Raw genomic sequence first — 18,786 nt, 5'->3', positions numbered from 1 at the left:
AATCTAAGCTAAGTGCCTCCAAATATGTTGCCCAAGCTACATCTCCTCTCAGATGACAAACGCTCCAGGCAACCAGCTCGACAGCCTCGGAATGTTGCAGGAATGTCACTCACAGTCAGGTGAGCAAACCTTCCATTCATTTTCTACATGGATTACATCGTAACCGTTGGCTAATTATGAAATAGGAAGAGTGAAAACACTTAGAAATGCACCAGTCCTGCATCAAGTTTCTGTGTTCCACTGGTGGCATGAAAAGTAATTACACAAACACTTTAACCATGCTGACAACAATAACAAAAATTCCAATTCACTTTCAGTAGACATTACATGTTTGTTGGCAGGCTACTGGCATTGTCTGTCTGCATATATATTGTTGTCTGTATGTATATTATATATGTATGTATGTATGTATGTATGTATGTACGTATGTATGTATGTATGTATGTATATGTGTTAGTGTGTGTGTGTGTGTATACATGTGTATACATATGCACATTTATCACCATTTTCTTAAGTGATTTCTTGCTCTTGTCACCATCAGACACCACTATTAGCAGAGCCAGCTAGCTTAACGCTGCATTAACGCTGCATTCACACTGCTACCAAAAATGTCACCAGTTCCACAACAAGACTTCATTCTTAAAGGCACTATTCTAAATAAAGTTCCGCCAAAACATGTAATTTTCAGCATGGGTAAAATGCAGGCTCCGCCCACATTCCAAATACATGCACATTAGGCCAATTTCGTGGATGGTTGTTTTATCTGAGGCCATCTGATGGACACTTAAAGAAGGGCAGCTCAGAGGAAGGAGAGGACTGAAGAAGAAGAAGAAGAAGAAGGAAAAAAAAGGCATCATCATGCAGAGGCGTGTTTTAGTTAACCTTTACAAGGGTGCCTAATTGCAAGTTTTAATTGTTAAATCAGTTCAATTTGAAAAAAATAAAATAATATTTACAGTGTTGCTATTCTGTCAAATGGGTTGTGTGTGCTGCAGAGTGTAACTGCAAAATCCAAGGTTATCCATGAAGGTTAGGCTGAGAATAGCCACCTCTACAGGTTAACAGTGGTACTGCAGGACAGGATGACCTGAAACGTGTTTCCACCTGACAAACAGCCATCAGTGCTTTTCCTGGATATATTCTAGACAGAATGAAATGTAGATTTTCTCTGATCTGATGAAAGTGGAGGGACAAAGTTGAGTTGAAATTATTTTTGTCCACTCTACACCAGATTAATAAATGAGGTAATCCTAATGGATTTAGAAAATGTTCTGTGTGGTGCGCAAGGTCAGGCCAACCAGAAACCTTGGGGCCACAGCAGCACAGCAGAAATGTTTTTGCTGTCTTTGCCACTAACAATGTTGGAGGGAAATAATGAGATCCAGTGACACGGCAGGACCAGGCTCTCCGCTGTGCTCTCAGGGATAAATTTGTCTTAATCCCTCCGGTGTGTCTCTCGGGCTGCTGCATGACACGTCTGGATTAGCAGCCAGAGGAAAAAAACTGGAAAACAAAATGTGGAAAACAAGGTGCACAAAGCGGAAGCAGACAGGAGGGACGGACACATCCAGCGACAGTTTAATCCACAAATCCTTTTTTGTTTTTGTTTCCATTTTAAGTGTAGGAATAGGAACAATAGGAATTACAGTCAGGTAACAGACAGCAGCTTTAGGTTAGATTAGATTGAATTATTTTATTTTATTTTATAAAAAGGGACAACGAACATTCGTGGACATTTTTTTACAAAAAATGTAAATGTACTCAATTCTAGCAAAAAGCTAGTTTGCATTGGTAGTCCCCCTGGGGATCAATAAAAATACACATTATAATGTATGAAATAATTTTCCACTATTCAATGTTCTAGGTAGAGTCGACACAACCCTGTGGACCCCAATTCAACCAGAGGGACCAGATATTTAAGTGCGAATGTAAAAGTGCTTTAGTGCTAAAGTGCATTCAGAAAAGATGTGAAGTGCTGCTGTTATTGCACATTCCCAATTGCACAAAGACCTAGGTGTGTAATGAAATGCACACATACCCTATTGCACATGCCGATAGTATTGCACATCACTCGATACAAGTAAAACACGGCTTTGCAAAGCTAAAGGGCTTTGGTGATAAGATGTAAAGTGCTAGTACTATTATTACATGTGGCCCAGGAACAAGAGAGAATAAAATAAAATGAATAAACGAATAAAACAAACAACACTTAAGTGCATAATGGATTACACAAAGGGCCTATTGCACATGTATATACGCACATAGGAAACTTAGGGTCGCACGTCAGGTCAGGTTGAAATAAATAAGCAGTATAAACAGAAGACATTATGACTAAAGAAAACAAAGAAAATAAAATAAAAAGAGGACACAGGAGCAGGAAATACACTTAATGATGAACACAATTGTGGGAGGTCTTTAGCCATTTCTTGAGATTTCCCTTAAAGGAGGAATAAGAGGGACAATCCCTTATTGTAGAGGGAAGGCTATTCCAGATTTTTCCACCCGCAGCAGACAATAAATTCTTTCCAAACGTGGTATGCCTAAGGGTTATTTCACAGTCCCCTCTATCACATGCTTGTGTGTTCATACCTTTCACAACTCGTGTTTTAAAGAAATCTTTCAGTAGAGGTGGTGCTAGACCATGAAGGATTTCATACTCTAAGCAGGCATTTCTAAAAGTTAGACAATTTTGGAAACTTAAAAATTTGCATTTTTTCAGGATGTTACAGGTGTGGAAAGAAAATGTCTTTTTATCTGGAATTTTAACCCCTTTTTTTAAAAAAGAGGTTATATCGGCGGTGCATGTTGATTACCAACTAGTTAAGCAGTAGTCAATATGTGATAAAATCATTGAGTGTAGAATCATCATTGCTGTGCTGTCAGTGAGTGAATTTCTGATCTGCCTGAAGTTTGTCAGACCCCATTTAACAGAGTTGCACACTTTTTTAATGTGCTTCTTGAGAGAGTGTCAAATTCAAAATGACTCCATGGTATTTAACCTCAGTGACCAATGCAATCTCCTCTCCTCCCACAAATACACCAGAATGTTCGAACAGGGTCAGGAGTTTAGAAAACATCATACACACCGTTTGTTTTTGTTTTTTTGTTTTTTTTACCTTTAGTGATAAACATGAGATGGTGAACCATGTTTGAACTTGAGCCATCGCAGTGGTAAGTATTTGAGATGCTACTACAGGGTTTCTTCTGGGTGTGAAGATGACAGCATCATCAGCATTCAATATACAAAGAAAACAGAATAGGTCCATGTACGTAGTACAGTCAATGTAAGGGGATTTGACACCATTGACCACAACACATTGTTTTCTGTCAGCAAGGTGAGATGTCATCCAGTTTAGAGCAGATGTAGAGAAGTTAAAATGAGACAGTTTGGCTAGTAGTACTTGGTGGTCAATGGGCATTTTTGTCCAAAAAGTTTTGTTTTTTCTACAAATATACAAATGGCTGTCTCGGTGGACTGGAAGGCCCTAAAGCTGAATAGTAAGGGATGTAATGTTGTGAAGCTGTTATTGTGGTTTTACATTAATTGTTTGACTACCCATTTTTATTTTATTTTTTAATCCAAAATCAGTTTATTTCCATTAAACACACAATTAATTAGATACAATCGTTGCCACGTTTATATAACACTTAAACCAGAGACGACAATGCAACATTTCATTCATGTTTAAAATTCAAAGGTTGTCTGAACGTCAGGATTGAACAGGAATGCGTCTTCTGTCTTCTTCACCTTGACTCCTCCATAGGTCCAGGTGTTCAGAGAATCCAGCGATTATCATTTAATACATTAACGTTTAATGGGGTTTAAAGTGGTGGACTAGAGTCAGTTAGCGCAGTCAGAGTCTGACATGTAGGACCCACACAGAGAACGTTATAGTCAGACAAGAGTCGTCACAGTCAAGGAATGAATTGTGTGTTCCGTCCTCTAGGGGGCGCCACCATCAAAGCTTTTGTGTGTCTCCTGATGCACAGCAATTTGAGGCGCACGATTGCTCCACTTTGAATGTCTGTAAATAATGATGGTTACGCTTTCTTCTGGCTCAAGTTAAGCAAACTGGCTTTTCGTCACATTTAAACAGAAGACAAGTGGAAACTTTTCTTGGCAAAACAAATATTACAAACTTCAGTGTAACAATACGGCACATTACAATAGTATTGAGAAAGAATAGTTTGAAAATGTGTTAAATGACTACATTCATTAAGGTTTGAAATGATTTGTTAATTTAAAATGTTGAATTAAATGAAGTGTTAAAATTCTCATATATTCAGTATTGAATAGTTTTCCCAAGTGGAGAACGTCTTCAGGATAAACCTGAGATTTTATATATATAAAGGACATTTTAAAGAAATGAATTAGCTTTACTGTATCAAATGAAATTGTCTATTTGATCACCGAGTTGAGTTATAAAAGCTTTGCATTGATAAATCTTACAGCAGTATTTGGCAATCTGTGAGCACTGACCTCTGCTGGACTAAATATGTAATAATAATAATAATAATAATAATAATAATGATAATGATGATGGCTTGAATTATATAGCGCTTTTCAAGATACCCAAAGTGCTTTACAATTGAGCCCATGATTCATTCACACGACAGTCACACTGGTGGTGGTGAGCTACATGTGTAGCCATGTACTACACCAAGAGTTTATAACGCACTTTTTTATCACAGCTCAAGTATAACGAGACACATTTAAAGAAATAATTTTAATTATGCTTGTTTCGTTTTCGCTTTTTTTTCTTACTTTTTTACACTGTGAAACATTATGGCCCCATATCATTATGAACAACATTAATTAACATGCAATCACGTTGAAACCATCCACCATCAGTTTCCCCCCAACAAAACCACAAAAGAAACTTCTCTGAGGTCAGAAAAAAAGACTTCATCCACCAGCATTTGTACAAAGTGTACAAATGGGAAAAACAGGCATCAATTTGAAAGCAGCGCAACGGGTCAACGCAGAGGCAACAATTCTTCATTTCATAAACAGTAATTTATCTCTCTTTGTGCTGTTGTTGGACGTTTTGTGTCTGATGCTTTGAAATACACTGCTTAATACATATTTACAGAAGGGGCTTGACAAATATCTGTTAATGTATAAAACAGTAACTATATATTGAACATGTAACAACTGTGCTGTAAAGTGCTCATTTTCCATCAGAACAATCCTTTACTGGCCCAGTGTGTATGATTGCAATTTGACTGCAGAAAAACAACAACAACAACAACAACAACAACAACAACAACAACAACAACAACAACAACAAAAATAACGAAAACTGTTTTGCTTCTTAAAGGCCCAGTGTGTAAAATTTTTATGGAAGCCTGCCTGACAGTGAGTTTCGTATTTACGGCAATATAAATAACAGGCTTTCTTTAAAAAAAAATAGCAAGTGCAAGATGGCAGCTAACTAGTAGCAAGACCCTTGCGCTATTTATATTCTTTGTATGAATTCTATTTATGAGAACTGTTCTAAAGGTCGGAAACACCAAACAACTTTTATTGGGCAGAATATGAAGCTTTTACCAATATAAAACTCATAAATCAAGCCAAATCGTACACACTGGACCTTTAAGAGAAAATGCAGTCAGACTGGTCTGCTGAGTGGTGTACCCTGCAGGAAGTTAGTCACTTCAGCGATACTCAGACATTTTTCCCCTTCGCATTCCATCTGAGAAAAAAAAATCACCTCAACCTTCATCCCTGTTTTTTTTTTTTTTAAAGCAAAACTGCACACATTCTCTTTGTCGTCGTGAACCTTTTTTATATTTTTTAGTCATTTCTAAAAAGAGTCTTTGCCTTTTTTTTATATACACTATATAAGTATAAAAAATATTTATTTATCTTCCTTCCCGTAGAAGCGTATTTGACTGCTCACAAAGGTTCCCCACCCATGTTTTTAAAAGAAAAATATGAAAAGAGAATTAAATGTGCTGGTTGCTGTCATTCGTCCACCAGCAGATCACATTGCTGCCTTAGGTAATTAAACCGAAGACTCCGTGTCCTGGATCGTGTTTTAGCTCGAGGCTAGGTCCTTACAATCACCCGCTTTGGCTTTTCACACATTTGCTTTCTGCCCTGTATTGTGGATCCGCTGTTTCAGAAAACTGTCTCAGTAGCCGAGATCACTGTGGCAGCTCAGCCTAAAAAGAGTAGAGCAAACAAGTAAGATGGTCCCTTGAATGACAAGTTCAATAAAGTGCCATCAGGTGGAAACACCCCTGGAATATGTCTTTATATAGATTTTTCAGTAAAGAAAAAAATCCCTCTGGGTTTAAGGACTTCTCCCCTCTCTGGTGGTATAAGGGGAGTAACTGGCTATAAAATGTCTTTAATAAACACATTGTTTTTGAAGATCAGCATGCTGTGATGAAAGTAGACAAGCTGAAAGGAGGTTTGAAGAAAAAGAAAAAAAAAATCTAAACATGAGCTTTCTAAAAACATGGAAGAGTTTTTTGGGGAAAAAAAAATCCCAAATAATAAATGATTTGATGAAAACTGCAACATAATGACTTGATTTCACTTCACAAGGAAGAAGTAAGTGAGTACACAAAGTCAGCAAGGTGATGGAAGAAAACAATTGAAGAGAAAAAGAAAATCAGGCAAATGGGACTTCGATGTGGACCATCTTTTAAAAACAACACTGCCTATTTTCCCTGAAACCTGCCTGTAATTTCCATACATTCCCCTGTCCTGATTTTGTGGGACTTGTGATGACATGTTGCAGTGAAACCACGAGCTCAGACACGTTGGCCTATTTCATCGGCATGTTTCACAGTTACAACGGTCTGCCTTCCTTCCCTCCTTCCTCATGGTCCCTGTGGATAGTTGCAGGAATTCAGTGGAACTAAAAAAAGCTAAAAACTTGTACGCTTGCATGCGTTACACAGTTGCCTTGTTGAGACAGTAAACAAGAAGGAGGCAGCGCTCTGAGAACACGCACAAGCAAAAAAAAAAAAAATACTCAAAGCTGTTTTTATCTGTCTTTGTTTGGCGTGAGCAAAGCTTGGCACAAATGACAGACATGCAGAGTTCCCATAAACTCACCGCGACGCGCCACTACATGTCTTGCAAAGGCTGACTCTTTACTCTGCACGGCCTTGCTAAGTACTAACAAAAAAGAACCCTAAATGAGGAGAGGATTGGCAACCTGTACAGTCCGTGCGGGGCTCAAATTACCTGCGGAGCAGAAACTGGTTCATCGGCTTCAGCTGCATTTTCAAAAACAGCAGCGTCCAACTCTTAATCAGCTCTGAGAAGTGCAAAGAATCATAGGCAAACCGCATCATTCTGTTGTCAGATGTGGCCAAAAGAATATATTCTTTCTTTATGTTTACTAAAACCACGTCATGAACAGTACAGACCGGGTCTCTGGAAGTCCTTCCAGGTCCACATTCGGTCCGCATTCTCATGGGTGGTGGTGGCGATGAGTTTGGAGTAGGCGCAGCGGCTGTAGGTGACTGGAAACACGTTAAAGTAGCCCAAGTCCATGGGGTCGGTGGGAGGGATGCCGAGGAACTGGAGGCACAAGCCAAGGTAGACGTCCTCCAGGTAGAGCGCTGTGACATGTCTAGACACTTCCACTAGCTTCCTGGGGAGGTCCAGAGACAGAACGTAGCCCAGACCCAGGGCATAGCGCGGGTACTCCGAGTGAGGGTAAAGTCCCTCTGGAACGTACCATTTGGAGTCTGGATTCCTGTGCACCACGGCACCCTGCTCCACCTGCCCCGTCATGTAGTTGGTCTTGGGAGCGTTGGACAACATATTGATGAGATTGGGCACGTTGAGAAACATGTCAGAGTCGATCTTCATGGCGTAGGAGGCGTTGGAGCAGTAGGCGTCCAGCCACTCCAGCATCACCATGGTCTTGATGGTCAGGTTCTTGTAGCAGTCCAGGAAGTTGCTCTGGATCAGGTCTCCATGCTCCCGGCTCTCCTGCAGCACCTGTTCCTGGACCTGAGACGCCCCTTCTCCAGAGTGCAGCCCCAGCAGGAAGAACAGCGCCACCACCTTTTCCTGGACCAGGTTCTGGCCTCCCCAGGTGCTGCGGACGATGTCCCGGTGAGCCCTGTTTTTGGGCGCCACAGGAACCACCAGCACCAGGAAGGGCTTCAGTCGCTCACACCTTGTCGGCTCATTGATGATGAAGTGGTACTTCTCAGGGTATTGCACTAAGTACAGACTTGAGATAGAGTTATCGCGCACAGAAACATTCGGGATCTTAGGGTTCCCACCTTTTGACGTTACATTGTCAAGGTTGGTGCTGTTGCCGTTGGACTGCAGCATGGACTGAGGTAGTTCCTTTGCCTGGAAGAGTAACATCCACAGTTGTGTGGCACTGTATTTTCTCCACCAGCTGGGCCTCCAGTCAGGAGCCACTCCGTCGCTGCTGTTGCTGCTGTCACTGCAGAAAAACAAAATGGTTCCCAGCACCAGAACCAAGAAGACGCAGCGGCGCTTCGACCAAATGCATCCTACTTTTCGTTCACATGGTCTCCCACAGCACAATGATCTTGGCCTGATGGAGACATGAATGGGTTATCGTTTCCATTTTTCTGACAACAAGCGGTAACACCAGTTATTAAAAGACCTGAACAGCTGTGAAGTATAAAACAAGTTGCTCTTCCTGATCACAAACTAATCACATACTTGCATTTCAACAACAATAGCAGCACCATCCCACCTCTTTCGCCCCACACATACAAAGAAACAACAACTGGAAATGTCATGTACCATTGTCTCGCCTTGGCAAAGCCGCTCTTCAGCATGCTGGCACACTCGTGCTTCGCGTTGTCGTCCTTTCGGAGTTGCAGCACTGCAAGCAGAGCTCCGCTGTAAAAGCATAGGTGGGTCTAGGACGCCCGGGAGGACAAGCATGAGCGGTGAACGTCCCAGCGTTGGTGCAACAAACGCTCCCCACTGAAACCACTTTGACAACCGGGTCTGTGTGTGGGACTTAAGTTTCCAGTTCTATCAGATAACCAGGCTGCCGGCAAGAGCATTTACCTGCAGAAAGCCACACCTTTGTTTGTCCCTCCCCCACGTGTTGTTTTGTTCCCAGAGCCAATGAGAAGGTGCGAATCCCCTGGAGGTTGCGGGCAGGGCTTCGCTTATCCACACCTCTGATGCAGTCTCTAGGGATAACACTGTGTGTGTGTGTGTGTGTGTGTGTGTGTGTGTGTGTGTGTGTGTGTGTGTGTGTGTGTGTGTGTGTGTCCATCATGACACGAATTGACCACCTGTTTCTTTGCATTTTGGAAACGTAAATAGTTGTCTTTAAACCTGTTTTCACTTTTTTTCACTTAAGTGTCCCGGTTTTCCTAAATTAGGAAACAGTGACATCAAGTGGTCATTTTTTTTTAGATCGCACACGCACACACAGATGTGATTTGATACAATAATAACCCCATATATTTCTCTGTATTCATTTGGGTAGAGGTGGAAGAAGTTGAATAAAAGGGTACATTTCCTCTTATGTTGTTTTAAAACCCTTGCCGTAACCTTAAGCAGCATAATAGGAACCTAGCTGATCTATGTAGTTAATGTTAGTGTGCTGGCATGTGTTTTTTTTTTCCTAAGTTATGTTTTTCATGCAAAGTTTGACAGTTGCCAAAGTACTCTTATCCGGGGTGCTAACCCAAGGGTTGTTATTGTATTTAACAATGGTAAGCGAGGACACACGAGTACAGTAAAGAGAAGACACTGGGGAGAAAACATATGGGGAGAAAACATATGGAGTGACAGCAGCAGCCTCACTGTCTTATTTTCTCACTGAGGCTCAATGTGGATGGGGAGCGATTTCCCTCTGACAGGTTTCAGAGAGTATCCTTGGAACTTCATGATCCCAACATTAATCGGAAGAAAGATCTGTCACAACGCTGTTTATGATTCTGCATTAGTTACTGTGTGGGACCTTTGCCGTTTTCTGTTTCCCCAGAGTGAACACCTTGTTTTCCTTCTCTTTTGTTGCCCTGTATTTCATGAAGCTCTGTAAACCTGAACTCTCTGATAGAAAAGTAAAAAACATAAATAAACAATATGGCGCAGTGGTTAACGCTGCCGCCTCACAGCAAGAAGGTTGTGGGTTTGATTCCCGGCCTGGGACCTTTCTGTGTGGAGTTTGCATGTTCTTCCTGTGTCTGCGTGGCTTCTCTTCAGGTTCTCCGGCTTCCTCCCACACTCCAAAAACATGCATGTGAGGTGATTTGGAAATTCTAAATTGTCCATTGGTGTGTATGTGAGTACGATTGGTTGTTTGTCTCTGTGACCCTGCGGTGAACTCGAGACTTGTCCAGGGTGTCCCCCTGCCTTTGCCCTCATCACGTAGCGTCAGTGTGGCGAAAGAGGAGGGGCCCATACTGGCACCTAACGTCATCCTACTGTTGGGTAAATAAATAAATAAATAAAATCAATTGTGTTAAATGGAGAAACATTAAGCCTTCATTCCTGAGTTCATCTATGTTATTAAGATTTTTTTCATCGCTTGAAATTATAAAAATCAAATTTTCTCCGAATTTAAGCCCGGACTTTGCCCTTCTTCTGCTATTCTATATTTTCCCCCTCACTGCTCTGTTTTATTTTGAAAAGAAAAAAAATGTGTCTTTCACGCCTTATTTCAGTTGAAATTATTAGACATTGTTTTGCTTGTGTTTTGTTATTCCTTATCCCCTGGTGACTTACATTTGCACTTTTACTCTGCCTTCACCCAGATAGCTGATAGGCTCCAGCAGACCCCCGTGACCCGGAGCTCAGGAAGAAGCAGGTATTGAAAATGGATGGATGGATGGATGCAATAGATTTCAGTTACTATCATATTAATTGCTTTTCTAATTACATTCAATTATTCATACTTCCTGCAACCATGAATGACACATTTAACATCAAGTGTGCAGATACATACTGAACACAAGACCACAATTTTCTGTTTGCGGCACTCGTGCTTGGCTGTGCATCAGGAGGTGCACTGGTGGTGGGCCTCTCCTCGAGGGCGTCGTTTATAAATGTAATATTTAGACCACACACACAACAGATCTCTGCAGAAGCAACAAAGGCAGCTCCACAGAATAGACAGTACATCTTTGAGAGGAAATACACCTTTATTGACAGTTTTGTGTCAGAAACCAGAAACAGCTGAGGTCTCTTCAAACTAGGGCCAGCTGGACATGGGGCATCAGCTGTGCTTACTGCGCTACATTGCACCCCCAACCTGGATATGTGTCTGTATCATTGAAAGTGTCCACAATAATATGGAGATTTAGATGGGAAACATTTACATTCGACTTAATGGTAGTGTTGGGGTTATCATTGACAGTTACGGTACAAGTGTATACAAAATATTTCATAACATTAGAAATATTTTGTCCATTCTTTGTTGTGGAATTCATACCAGACAGCCAAGTTGATTTCCCCCTTACTACCCTCCATTATAGTTCATGTTTGCATAGTAAATTCAGAATCCACTTATTTGTGACATTTCCTAATTTACTTCTGGAGATGGAAACGCTTGAGTGCTATACAATAAAGTGACAAGTAAACAATTTTTCCATGAAAACATGTTTCCATGAATATATCCTTAACACTTTCCCATTTTTTGGTGTAGCATGCACTACATAGTAGTGTTTCTACTGTGAATGCGTAGTGAGAAATGTGTGAAGAGATCAGAGTTCAACTTTCAACTTTCAGTAACTTATCTTGGTGTTTGATTTGTGTTTATTGTGTTCTCATTTAATTTTAAGTTCTTTTCACAGTGCTCCTCCTCTATCGTCTCACTTATTTAATTAGAAACCTAAAGCTCTCTCTCTCTCTCTCTCTCTCTCTCTCTCTCTCTCTCTCTCTCTCTCTCTCTCTCTCTCTCTCTTCTCCTTGAAAAAAACCAAAGTCTCTGCTAACATTTGCTACCTAAATAAATGCCACCGCGGCCTCTCTTTACTGTACTCTTTAAACACAGTTAAGTAAAATCACAACCGTCAGGTCTCCCAGAAAGTTGTTGCAGGAGCTAATGTTAGCACCACGGATAGCGGTACTTTAGTTGCCAGGCTTTGCACAAAAAACATTAATAAAAAAAAAAAACAAAAAAAACAAAACAAATGCCAGCACACTAACATTGGCTACATATATTGGTTATTTTCCAATAATAATATGTTGCTGAAGGGGAAATGTACTCATTTATTCAACTTCTTTCACCTCTGCCAAAATGAATGCAGAGAAATGAATCCTTCTCATGGTTTAAAGAGTTTGGTGCCCCTAGTGGCCAGGTGCACTTCCTTTTTGGTTTGGGGTTTTTGCAGTGTTTCTCTCTTGCAGTGTGCCTGTGTTTGCAGTGTGTTTGCAGCTCTCGGCCACCGTACGAAAGGTTTGTCAAAGACCAAACTATTTGAGAAACTGGTGACAACAGCCTTGCATTCATGATGCTGACACAACCACACCTGCTTCCACTGCCACTGACCAATGACGCAGCCTTCACTGGAATCGTCCACCATAGTTTTAATATTTGCCCTGCAAAAACAAAGGAAATCCGCCGGCTATTTACCCCTCTGAAAATCACAGCAATAATGTTTTAAATGGAAGTTTTCAATCATTGTAGCAAAAACAAACACAATTGGCAAAAGGATGAAATTACTAAAAGACAGAAATGATGCTGCAGCTGCCTGAGATGAGTGTTGACATGCATCGTTTAATCAAAAATGCTTGATGAAAATGCCTCAGTAGTTGTACTTGCACTGCAAGCAGGGGTGGTCGAACTTGGCCTCCTCTTACCCACAATGCATTTTGTTTGACTCTAGCTTTTATGTTGTGCAAATTATAGAGGCTACTTTGAGGGCTCCCTGTCGAACCTGGACCAGAAAACTCAAAGGACCCACAAATAACATTGAACATGACTGACAATTCCATATGTTGACCTGAGTTAATTACAGCTCACCACAGCTAATGAGAAGAACTAATGAGAACTGATAAGATAATGACAGCACAGTGACAGCCTGAAAATGTTTGACTGTAGATTGTTCTTAAAAATGCTTTTGGTCACCAAAAACAAGTTGCACTTTTTTCAACGGTAAAGTAGACAAAAACCTCCTCAGTTCAAACCAACGTCATCGTCATTGTGCTCTGTTGAAATGTATTCCGGTCCTAACAGTGCTGCGTTTAGAAGAACACACACCTACACAATGAAGTTGACAAATCATTTGAGAAACCAGAGACAACACTCAAACACTGTCCAAGCAACATAAACCTGCTTCCACTTCCACTGACTCATGATGTGGCCTTTCCTTGAACCATCAATCATGTTTGCACAGCGGTCATTATGTATGTATGTGTATGTATGTGTTTGAACAGGAAAGTACATAAACCTGACACTGCTGCATCTCACAGTGGGCAGAGGTTAAAAAAAAATTTTTAATTGAGGATGGACAAATACTTAATGTATACTTTCTTTGTGTCGTGGTGGATGTTATCATTATGGTGTTTTTTATTATTCATTCATATCATTATTAGCACACTAGCTAGCTATGCTCCTGGAGTAAAGCAATTTTCAGTTTGCTCACAGTTTAAGTACCAACAAAAACCTAAATTGTCCCAGTTTCCACCAACTACTAGCCAGCATGGTCATATCATAACTTGATCATTAACTGAAAACCACATAAAATGAACGCCGCATCCCTTAAAAGATTTCAACACATTGTCTCTGTGTGTGTGTTCGTGTGTGCATGCGTGCGCACATGCAGGTGTATCCGAGCCCGCGGCTATAGCAATGCTTGAGGCTTTGCTTTCATATTTTGATTCCAACATCTCCAAGTGTTCCAAGTGTTCTTAAACTTTCAATACAAACTAGGGACCACTTATTCTTCCCTTTCAATTTCACCTTCCTACCAGTTTGATCTTCGGTAAAAACACACGTCTGCAATAAACGGTGGAGCTTCCACATGCATTAGCAGTACGGACCCGGTTTTATGAAATCTTTCCAGGTTGCCATGCGGTTGCTGTTCTGTGCCGTGGTTGTGGCGATGAGGCGGGAGTAGGCGCAGCGGCTGTAGGTGACTGGAAACACATGGAAGGCTCTGTTGAAAGGATCGGTGGGGGGGATTCCTAGGTGGCGCAGACACAAGCCAAGGTAGACGTCTTCGATGTAAACCGCTGTGACGTGTCTGGATGCCTCCACCAGCTTCTTGGGAAGGTCCAGAGACAGAACGTAGCCCAGTCCCAGGGCATAGCGTGGGTACACCGTTTCAGGGAAAATATCCTGCGGGAGGTACCACTTCGAGTTTGTGTCCCTCAGGACGGCGCCGTTATAGGCCACCAGGCCTGTCATGTAGTTGGTCTTGGGAGCTTTGGACAACATGTTTATGAGATTGGGCACGTTGAGAAACATGTCAGAGTCGATCTTCATGGCGTAGGAAGCGTTGGAGCAGTAGGTGTCCAGCCACTCCAGCATCACCATGGTCTTGATGGTTAGGTTCTTGTAGCAGTCCAGGAAGTTGCTCTGGACCAGGTCTCCATGCTCCCGGCTCTCCTGCAGCACCTGTTCCTGGACCTGAGACGCCCCTTCTCCAGAGTGCAGCCCCAGCAGGAAGAACAGCGCCACCACCTTTCCCTGGACCAGGTTCTGGCCTCCCCAGGTGCTGCGGATAATGTCCCGGTGAGCCCTGTTTTTGGGCGCCACAGGAACCACAAGCACCACATAAGGCTCCTGTTCCTCACACGCATGTGGCTGGTTGATGACGTAGGTGTATCTGTAGGGGTACTCAACCACGTACAGCCCAGGAGACTTGTAGGGGACTGGCGTTGAGGTGGGGTTGGTGTGCTGAGAAGCTCCAGAGGGCTGAAGGGTCCCGTGGATCGGCGTGATATTGTGAGTTGCAGAGGTCACTGAAGTCATCTCAACACTGGACGTGTTCACCGAGACGCTGTCGTGTCGCTGGAGAAAAACCAACGAGCTCCACCTGAACAACTTCTCACTAGAATTGATCCGGTAGAGGAAGAAGATCGTTGCCAGCAGCACAACAAGAAGGAAATACCTGTGCCGTGACCCCACACATTCTTTTCTACCCTCAGTAGCTTTTCCTACACAAAAGACGGGGCACTCCCTGAAAAAAAAACGACCTTTGGTCAGTCACACATATGTATGATAAGAGCATCGAGAGATAATCAGCATAGGCAGACTTGGCGTATGGGCCATATATTGCTTTTATGGCCCCTCTTCTTTTGCTAATTAACATGAGGCTGAATATAGTGGCTTGTCGTACATGACACTCAGAGTTAAATGAAAGTGGAACAAATGTTATCGCTTCTCAGAACCTGATGGATAGGAATAAATTACATTGATAGAAAGTAACAGAAGTGAACAGAGGAAAGTAGAGCGCTGGGAACCCACAGGCATTGGACTTGCATACTTGCGTAGCGATGATCGAGCAAGTGTTAACATTGTGTTGTGCAAAACATTGCTTACTAAAGTGTTAAATGCTCTCCGTTTATCCGTAGGTATTACAATGTCTGTTTCCATTGCAGAGGTGGCAAAAGTATTTACATTCTGTACCAGACAGATACTTGTGGGAAAAAAAAAAAAAAAAAATACTCTTGTAAAAGTAAAAGTATTGATTCAACTTCTTTACTCAAATGAAACTAATAAAAACTGGTTCTGAAATGGACTTCAGTAAAAAAGTCTATTGTTGTAAAGGCTCTCCATCATGGTGGGCTTAAATTACACTAAACTGTAACTGTTTGGGCACATGGATGTTGCTTTTCTGGCGAAGAAAGTTAGAGGCCGTCAATCTTAATAACACAGTTGCCACAGTTAAACATGGTGGTGGGAGCATCGTGCTTTGGGGCTGTAGCTGCAGCCTCAGGTACCGGAATCCTTATTTAGGTGCATGGCATCATGAAAAAGGAAATTATGTCGATATTTATGCAGAAATCTGCTCGTGGTCTACCTGCATGGTGTGGCTGGGCCTTCCAACAAGACAATAACCCAAAGCATTCATCGAAATTAGTCTAACAGTTCCTGAAGGATACCAAAACCAAGGTCCGGGAGTGGCCCACACAAAGCCCAGACATCAAACATATTGAGAATCTGTGGCAGGTGCTCAAAGTGAATGTCCAGGCTGGGAAACCACACAATTTTCACCAGCTGGAACAATTTGCAATGGAATACTGGCCCAAAATCCCTTAGGGGACATGTGCCTTTTGCGTTTGTGTTCAGTTGTGGCTCAGAAAGCGTAGAATATTGACTATTAATTGTCACTGGGCTAAAGATTTTGGACAGCTTATTTTTTCCCTTTCTTGTTCTACCACAAAAAAATGAAAAAAAAAAAAAGCGTAGCAAAATATCTTTATCAAACTGTGTCGGCATTTTGTCTTGGTTAATTTGGAAACTAATAGACCATAAACATTTGTTGTCAATGTTCATTTTCATGAAGAAATCTAAAATGTGTCTACTTTCATAAGGGGGGGTAATAATTATGGACTCAACTGTACATCATCCCCAGTCTCGACATTCTTCCTTACCTCTAAAAAAACCTACTTTACTGTGTCTTTGCCTCAACTCTGATACTTTGTCCCCAAACAACAAACATTAAAATCAGAGTAAATATCAAGAAAATAAAATACACTGACCATTTTCGTTCATGTACAAAGTCCATCCTCAATTTCTGTCGTTTTGTCCAGATGAGCCGTAGTCGTGGCTGTAATAAAAGTCTATAGAATCATCTAGAATCTATAGTTTCAAATGTCAGGAAATGTTCTTTCATGACAGTTCCACATGAGGAAAAAAACACCCTGAGCAAACAAATGATTGGCAATTTGTTTTCTGGAACCACCTGTCTGTCGATCACCGTGAGAAGTCCTCAGTCCTGGCTGGTCTCCTGTGTGACTGCTCTCTGGCACCAAGTTCAAGTCTCACTCGCCGGGTTGCCACTCCCCTGTTTGCACCTCCCTTTTCATTTGCTTGCGTGAGGCAGGTGCAGAGAGGCAGGTGCAGAGAGTTTCAGAGCTCGTCCACGCTGCACATGTCCACTTTGCATGATCCGCTGGCCTTTTCGGACGATCCGTCGGCTGGGACGATGTCCGTCCGCCACAGCGCTCTGCACAGTCTTTTGGAAAGGTTTGTTATCATTTCAGCTGTTGCCAGGTTATCAACTGGTTTATTTGTCTTGAAAGTCACATATCACCAAACACGGCCGTAAACTGACCAGTTCTCAGGTGTGAAAGGTTTTTTTGGGGGGGAACATGGGAGGTGAAACCCCCCCTCCCCCAAAAAGGCAGGTTAAAGGCAGGCAACTGAACGCTTTATTAATGTCTGGGTCTGTGCTTGTTATGATCTGCATTCCCTTGTACTCGAAATAGCAACAATGTTATAAAACAAAATGTCACCAAAAAGCACTTACTTGCTATCTCTGCAGTACACAAAATGTTCCTGCTAACAGCACTCCCAAAAAGAATATCACCTCTAAAGCTCATGCTGATTCCTGCACACAAACATAATTTTCTCATCAACAACAGATTGATCTCTAGACTGACATGTAGCTACAGCTCTGGTTGCTGACAGTTATCAGGGCAACTGTCAGCAACCAGACTGTCACTCAACATGTGACTTTTGCTGGTTAGTCTGCTGGTTGAACAAGAATAACAGCGCAGTAAAAAACGATCAGGCTCTGAAGTCACTTTTTAATTACTATTGAACAGTAACGAGTGACTGAAGGGCCGAATCACTACAGGCTACAGGCTTTAAATCCACAGTCACACGGCTGACAGTTGCCAATTGTTTCCGCGTTGGATTTAAAAAGTGCACACTTCTCTTTTTGGCCTGCCAAGCACAGGTAAACCAGTCGGTTTGGACAACATACAGGACAAAGAGAAAGGGGAAGACATCTGAGCCAGTCTCCACACACAGATCCGTGTAAAACCGGCTTGCTCTCAGTGTGATGCATTTGCATTATTGGCAAAAAAAATTTTTTTTTTCTTGACAATATGCCTTCTCCAAATATTGTCCTTTTTGTGAAGCCACTCCCTCTGCTGTTCACGTGCAAACAGCCTCAAAGTCTGCTACTCCGGAGAGGTCATGGACGGGGAGCAGTTGACAAAGAAAAAATGAAGACAGAAAAGTCAAACAATGGAGTGGACAGACAGGTTTGTTCTGATGAGAGGCTGAAACAAATCCCCAGCGTCCGATAGCTTCCCCTTGCACATTTCTCGACATGCTTGAAGATCTGTCTGACAGAGAGCTCCTCAGACAAAGAGCCTGTGACGCTGCTCACGTCCATCCATCACTAAAGTGGGCTTTATTGTCTCTGAGTCACCTTTTGTGAAAATCAGAATTGATCATCTTCTGCCTAAAAAAAGAAAAGGCATAACAAGGAGCGGCCGACCCATACATGTGTGGCAATTATGGATCATCATTACCAAACACTATTTGTCAGATGATGTCATGTCAGCCAAAGGCTTTGCTGTACTTTGTCTGTGACCTGCAGAATGACTGATGGATCACAGAAAGAGTTCAGTGCAGGGACACACTGAAGGGTTAACGCACCAGTAAATGTCACTTATTACACAGTTGCAAAACTGTGTGACAATCAGCAAGAAAGGCATTTATCGTGATATTCATATTATTATAATACCTATATTTTATTTTAGAGTGATTGTACACCCATCTTTGTCCATTTAGTTCGTTTTTCTTTAAATCTATTTTGGGGCCTGGGATGAATAAAACATCGTTGAAGGCATAGTTGAACTTTCACTAACTGCCCCATATTAGGCAAAACAGCATTTTTTTC

General features: G+C 41.8%; 2 protein-coding genes across 2 annotated transcripts; both read right to left on the bottom strand.

Annotated features, from left to right (window-relative positions):
• Positions 1 to 4,709: 4,709 nt before the first annotated feature.
• Positions 4,710 to 9,022, bottom strand: LOC142900827 (beta-1,3-galactosyltransferase 1-like). Its single transcript, XM_076045415.1, has 3 exons — positions 8,759 to 9,022; positions 5,266 to 8,543; positions 4,710 to 5,226 (listed from the first exon to the last, which is right to left on the bottom strand). Exons 1-2 carry the CDS (start codon positions 8,791 to 8,793, stop codon positions 7,373 to 7,375), a joined length of 1,206 nt encoding a protein of 401 aa, XP_075901530.1. The 5' UTR covers positions 8,794 to 9,022; the 3' UTR covers positions 4,710 to 5,226; positions 5,266 to 7,372.
• Positions 9,023 to 12,607: 3,585 nt separating this feature from the next.
• On the bottom strand, positions 12,608 to 16,953 carry LOC142900746 (beta-1,3-galactosyltransferase 1-like). Its single transcript, XM_076045288.1, has 2 exons — positions 16,631 to 16,953; positions 12,608 to 15,105 (listed from the first exon to the last, which is right to left on the bottom strand). The coding sequence occupies exons 1-2, from the start codon at positions 16,654 to 16,656 to the stop codon at positions 13,950 to 13,952; spliced, it is 1,182 nt and encodes a 393-aa protein (XP_075901403.1). The 5' UTR covers positions 16,657 to 16,953; the 3' UTR covers positions 12,608 to 13,949.
• Positions 16,954 to 18,786: the final 1,833 nt, after the last annotated feature.

This window comes from Nelusetta ayraudi, unplaced genomic scaffold, assembly GCF_046127955.1.
Source record: "Nelusetta ayraudi isolate G7.1 ecotype Tasmania unplaced genomic scaffold, CSIRO-AGI_Nayr_v1 ptg000002l, whole genome shotgun sequence".
Classification (NCBI taxonomy): Eukaryota; Metazoa; Chordata; class Actinopteri; order Tetraodontiformes; family Monacanthidae; genus Nelusetta; species Nelusetta ayraudi.
Note: the sequence above shows the minus strand (reverse complement) of the source record. Positions and strands in the feature narration are given on the sequence as shown.

What these genes read in the sequence shown, in the direction of transcription:
- LOC142900827 (XM_076045415.1), bottom strand. Translation starts at nt 8,793, where the DNA reads ATGCTGAAGAGCGGCTTTGCCAAGGCGAGACAATG. An exon ending in TTTGCCAAGGCGAGACAATG is followed by an intron (nt 8,544 to 8,758) that starts GTACATGACATT and finishes TGTCTCCATCAG; the next exon opens with GCCAAGATCATTGTGCTGTG.
- LOC142900746 (XM_076045288.1), bottom strand. Translation starts at nt 16,656, where the DNA reads ATGGACTTTGTACATGAACGAAAATG. An exon ending in TTTGTACATGAACGAAAATG is followed by an intron (nt 15,106 to 16,630) that starts GTCAGTGTATTT and finishes TTTTTTTTTCAG; the next exon opens with GGAGTGCCCCGTCTTTTGTG.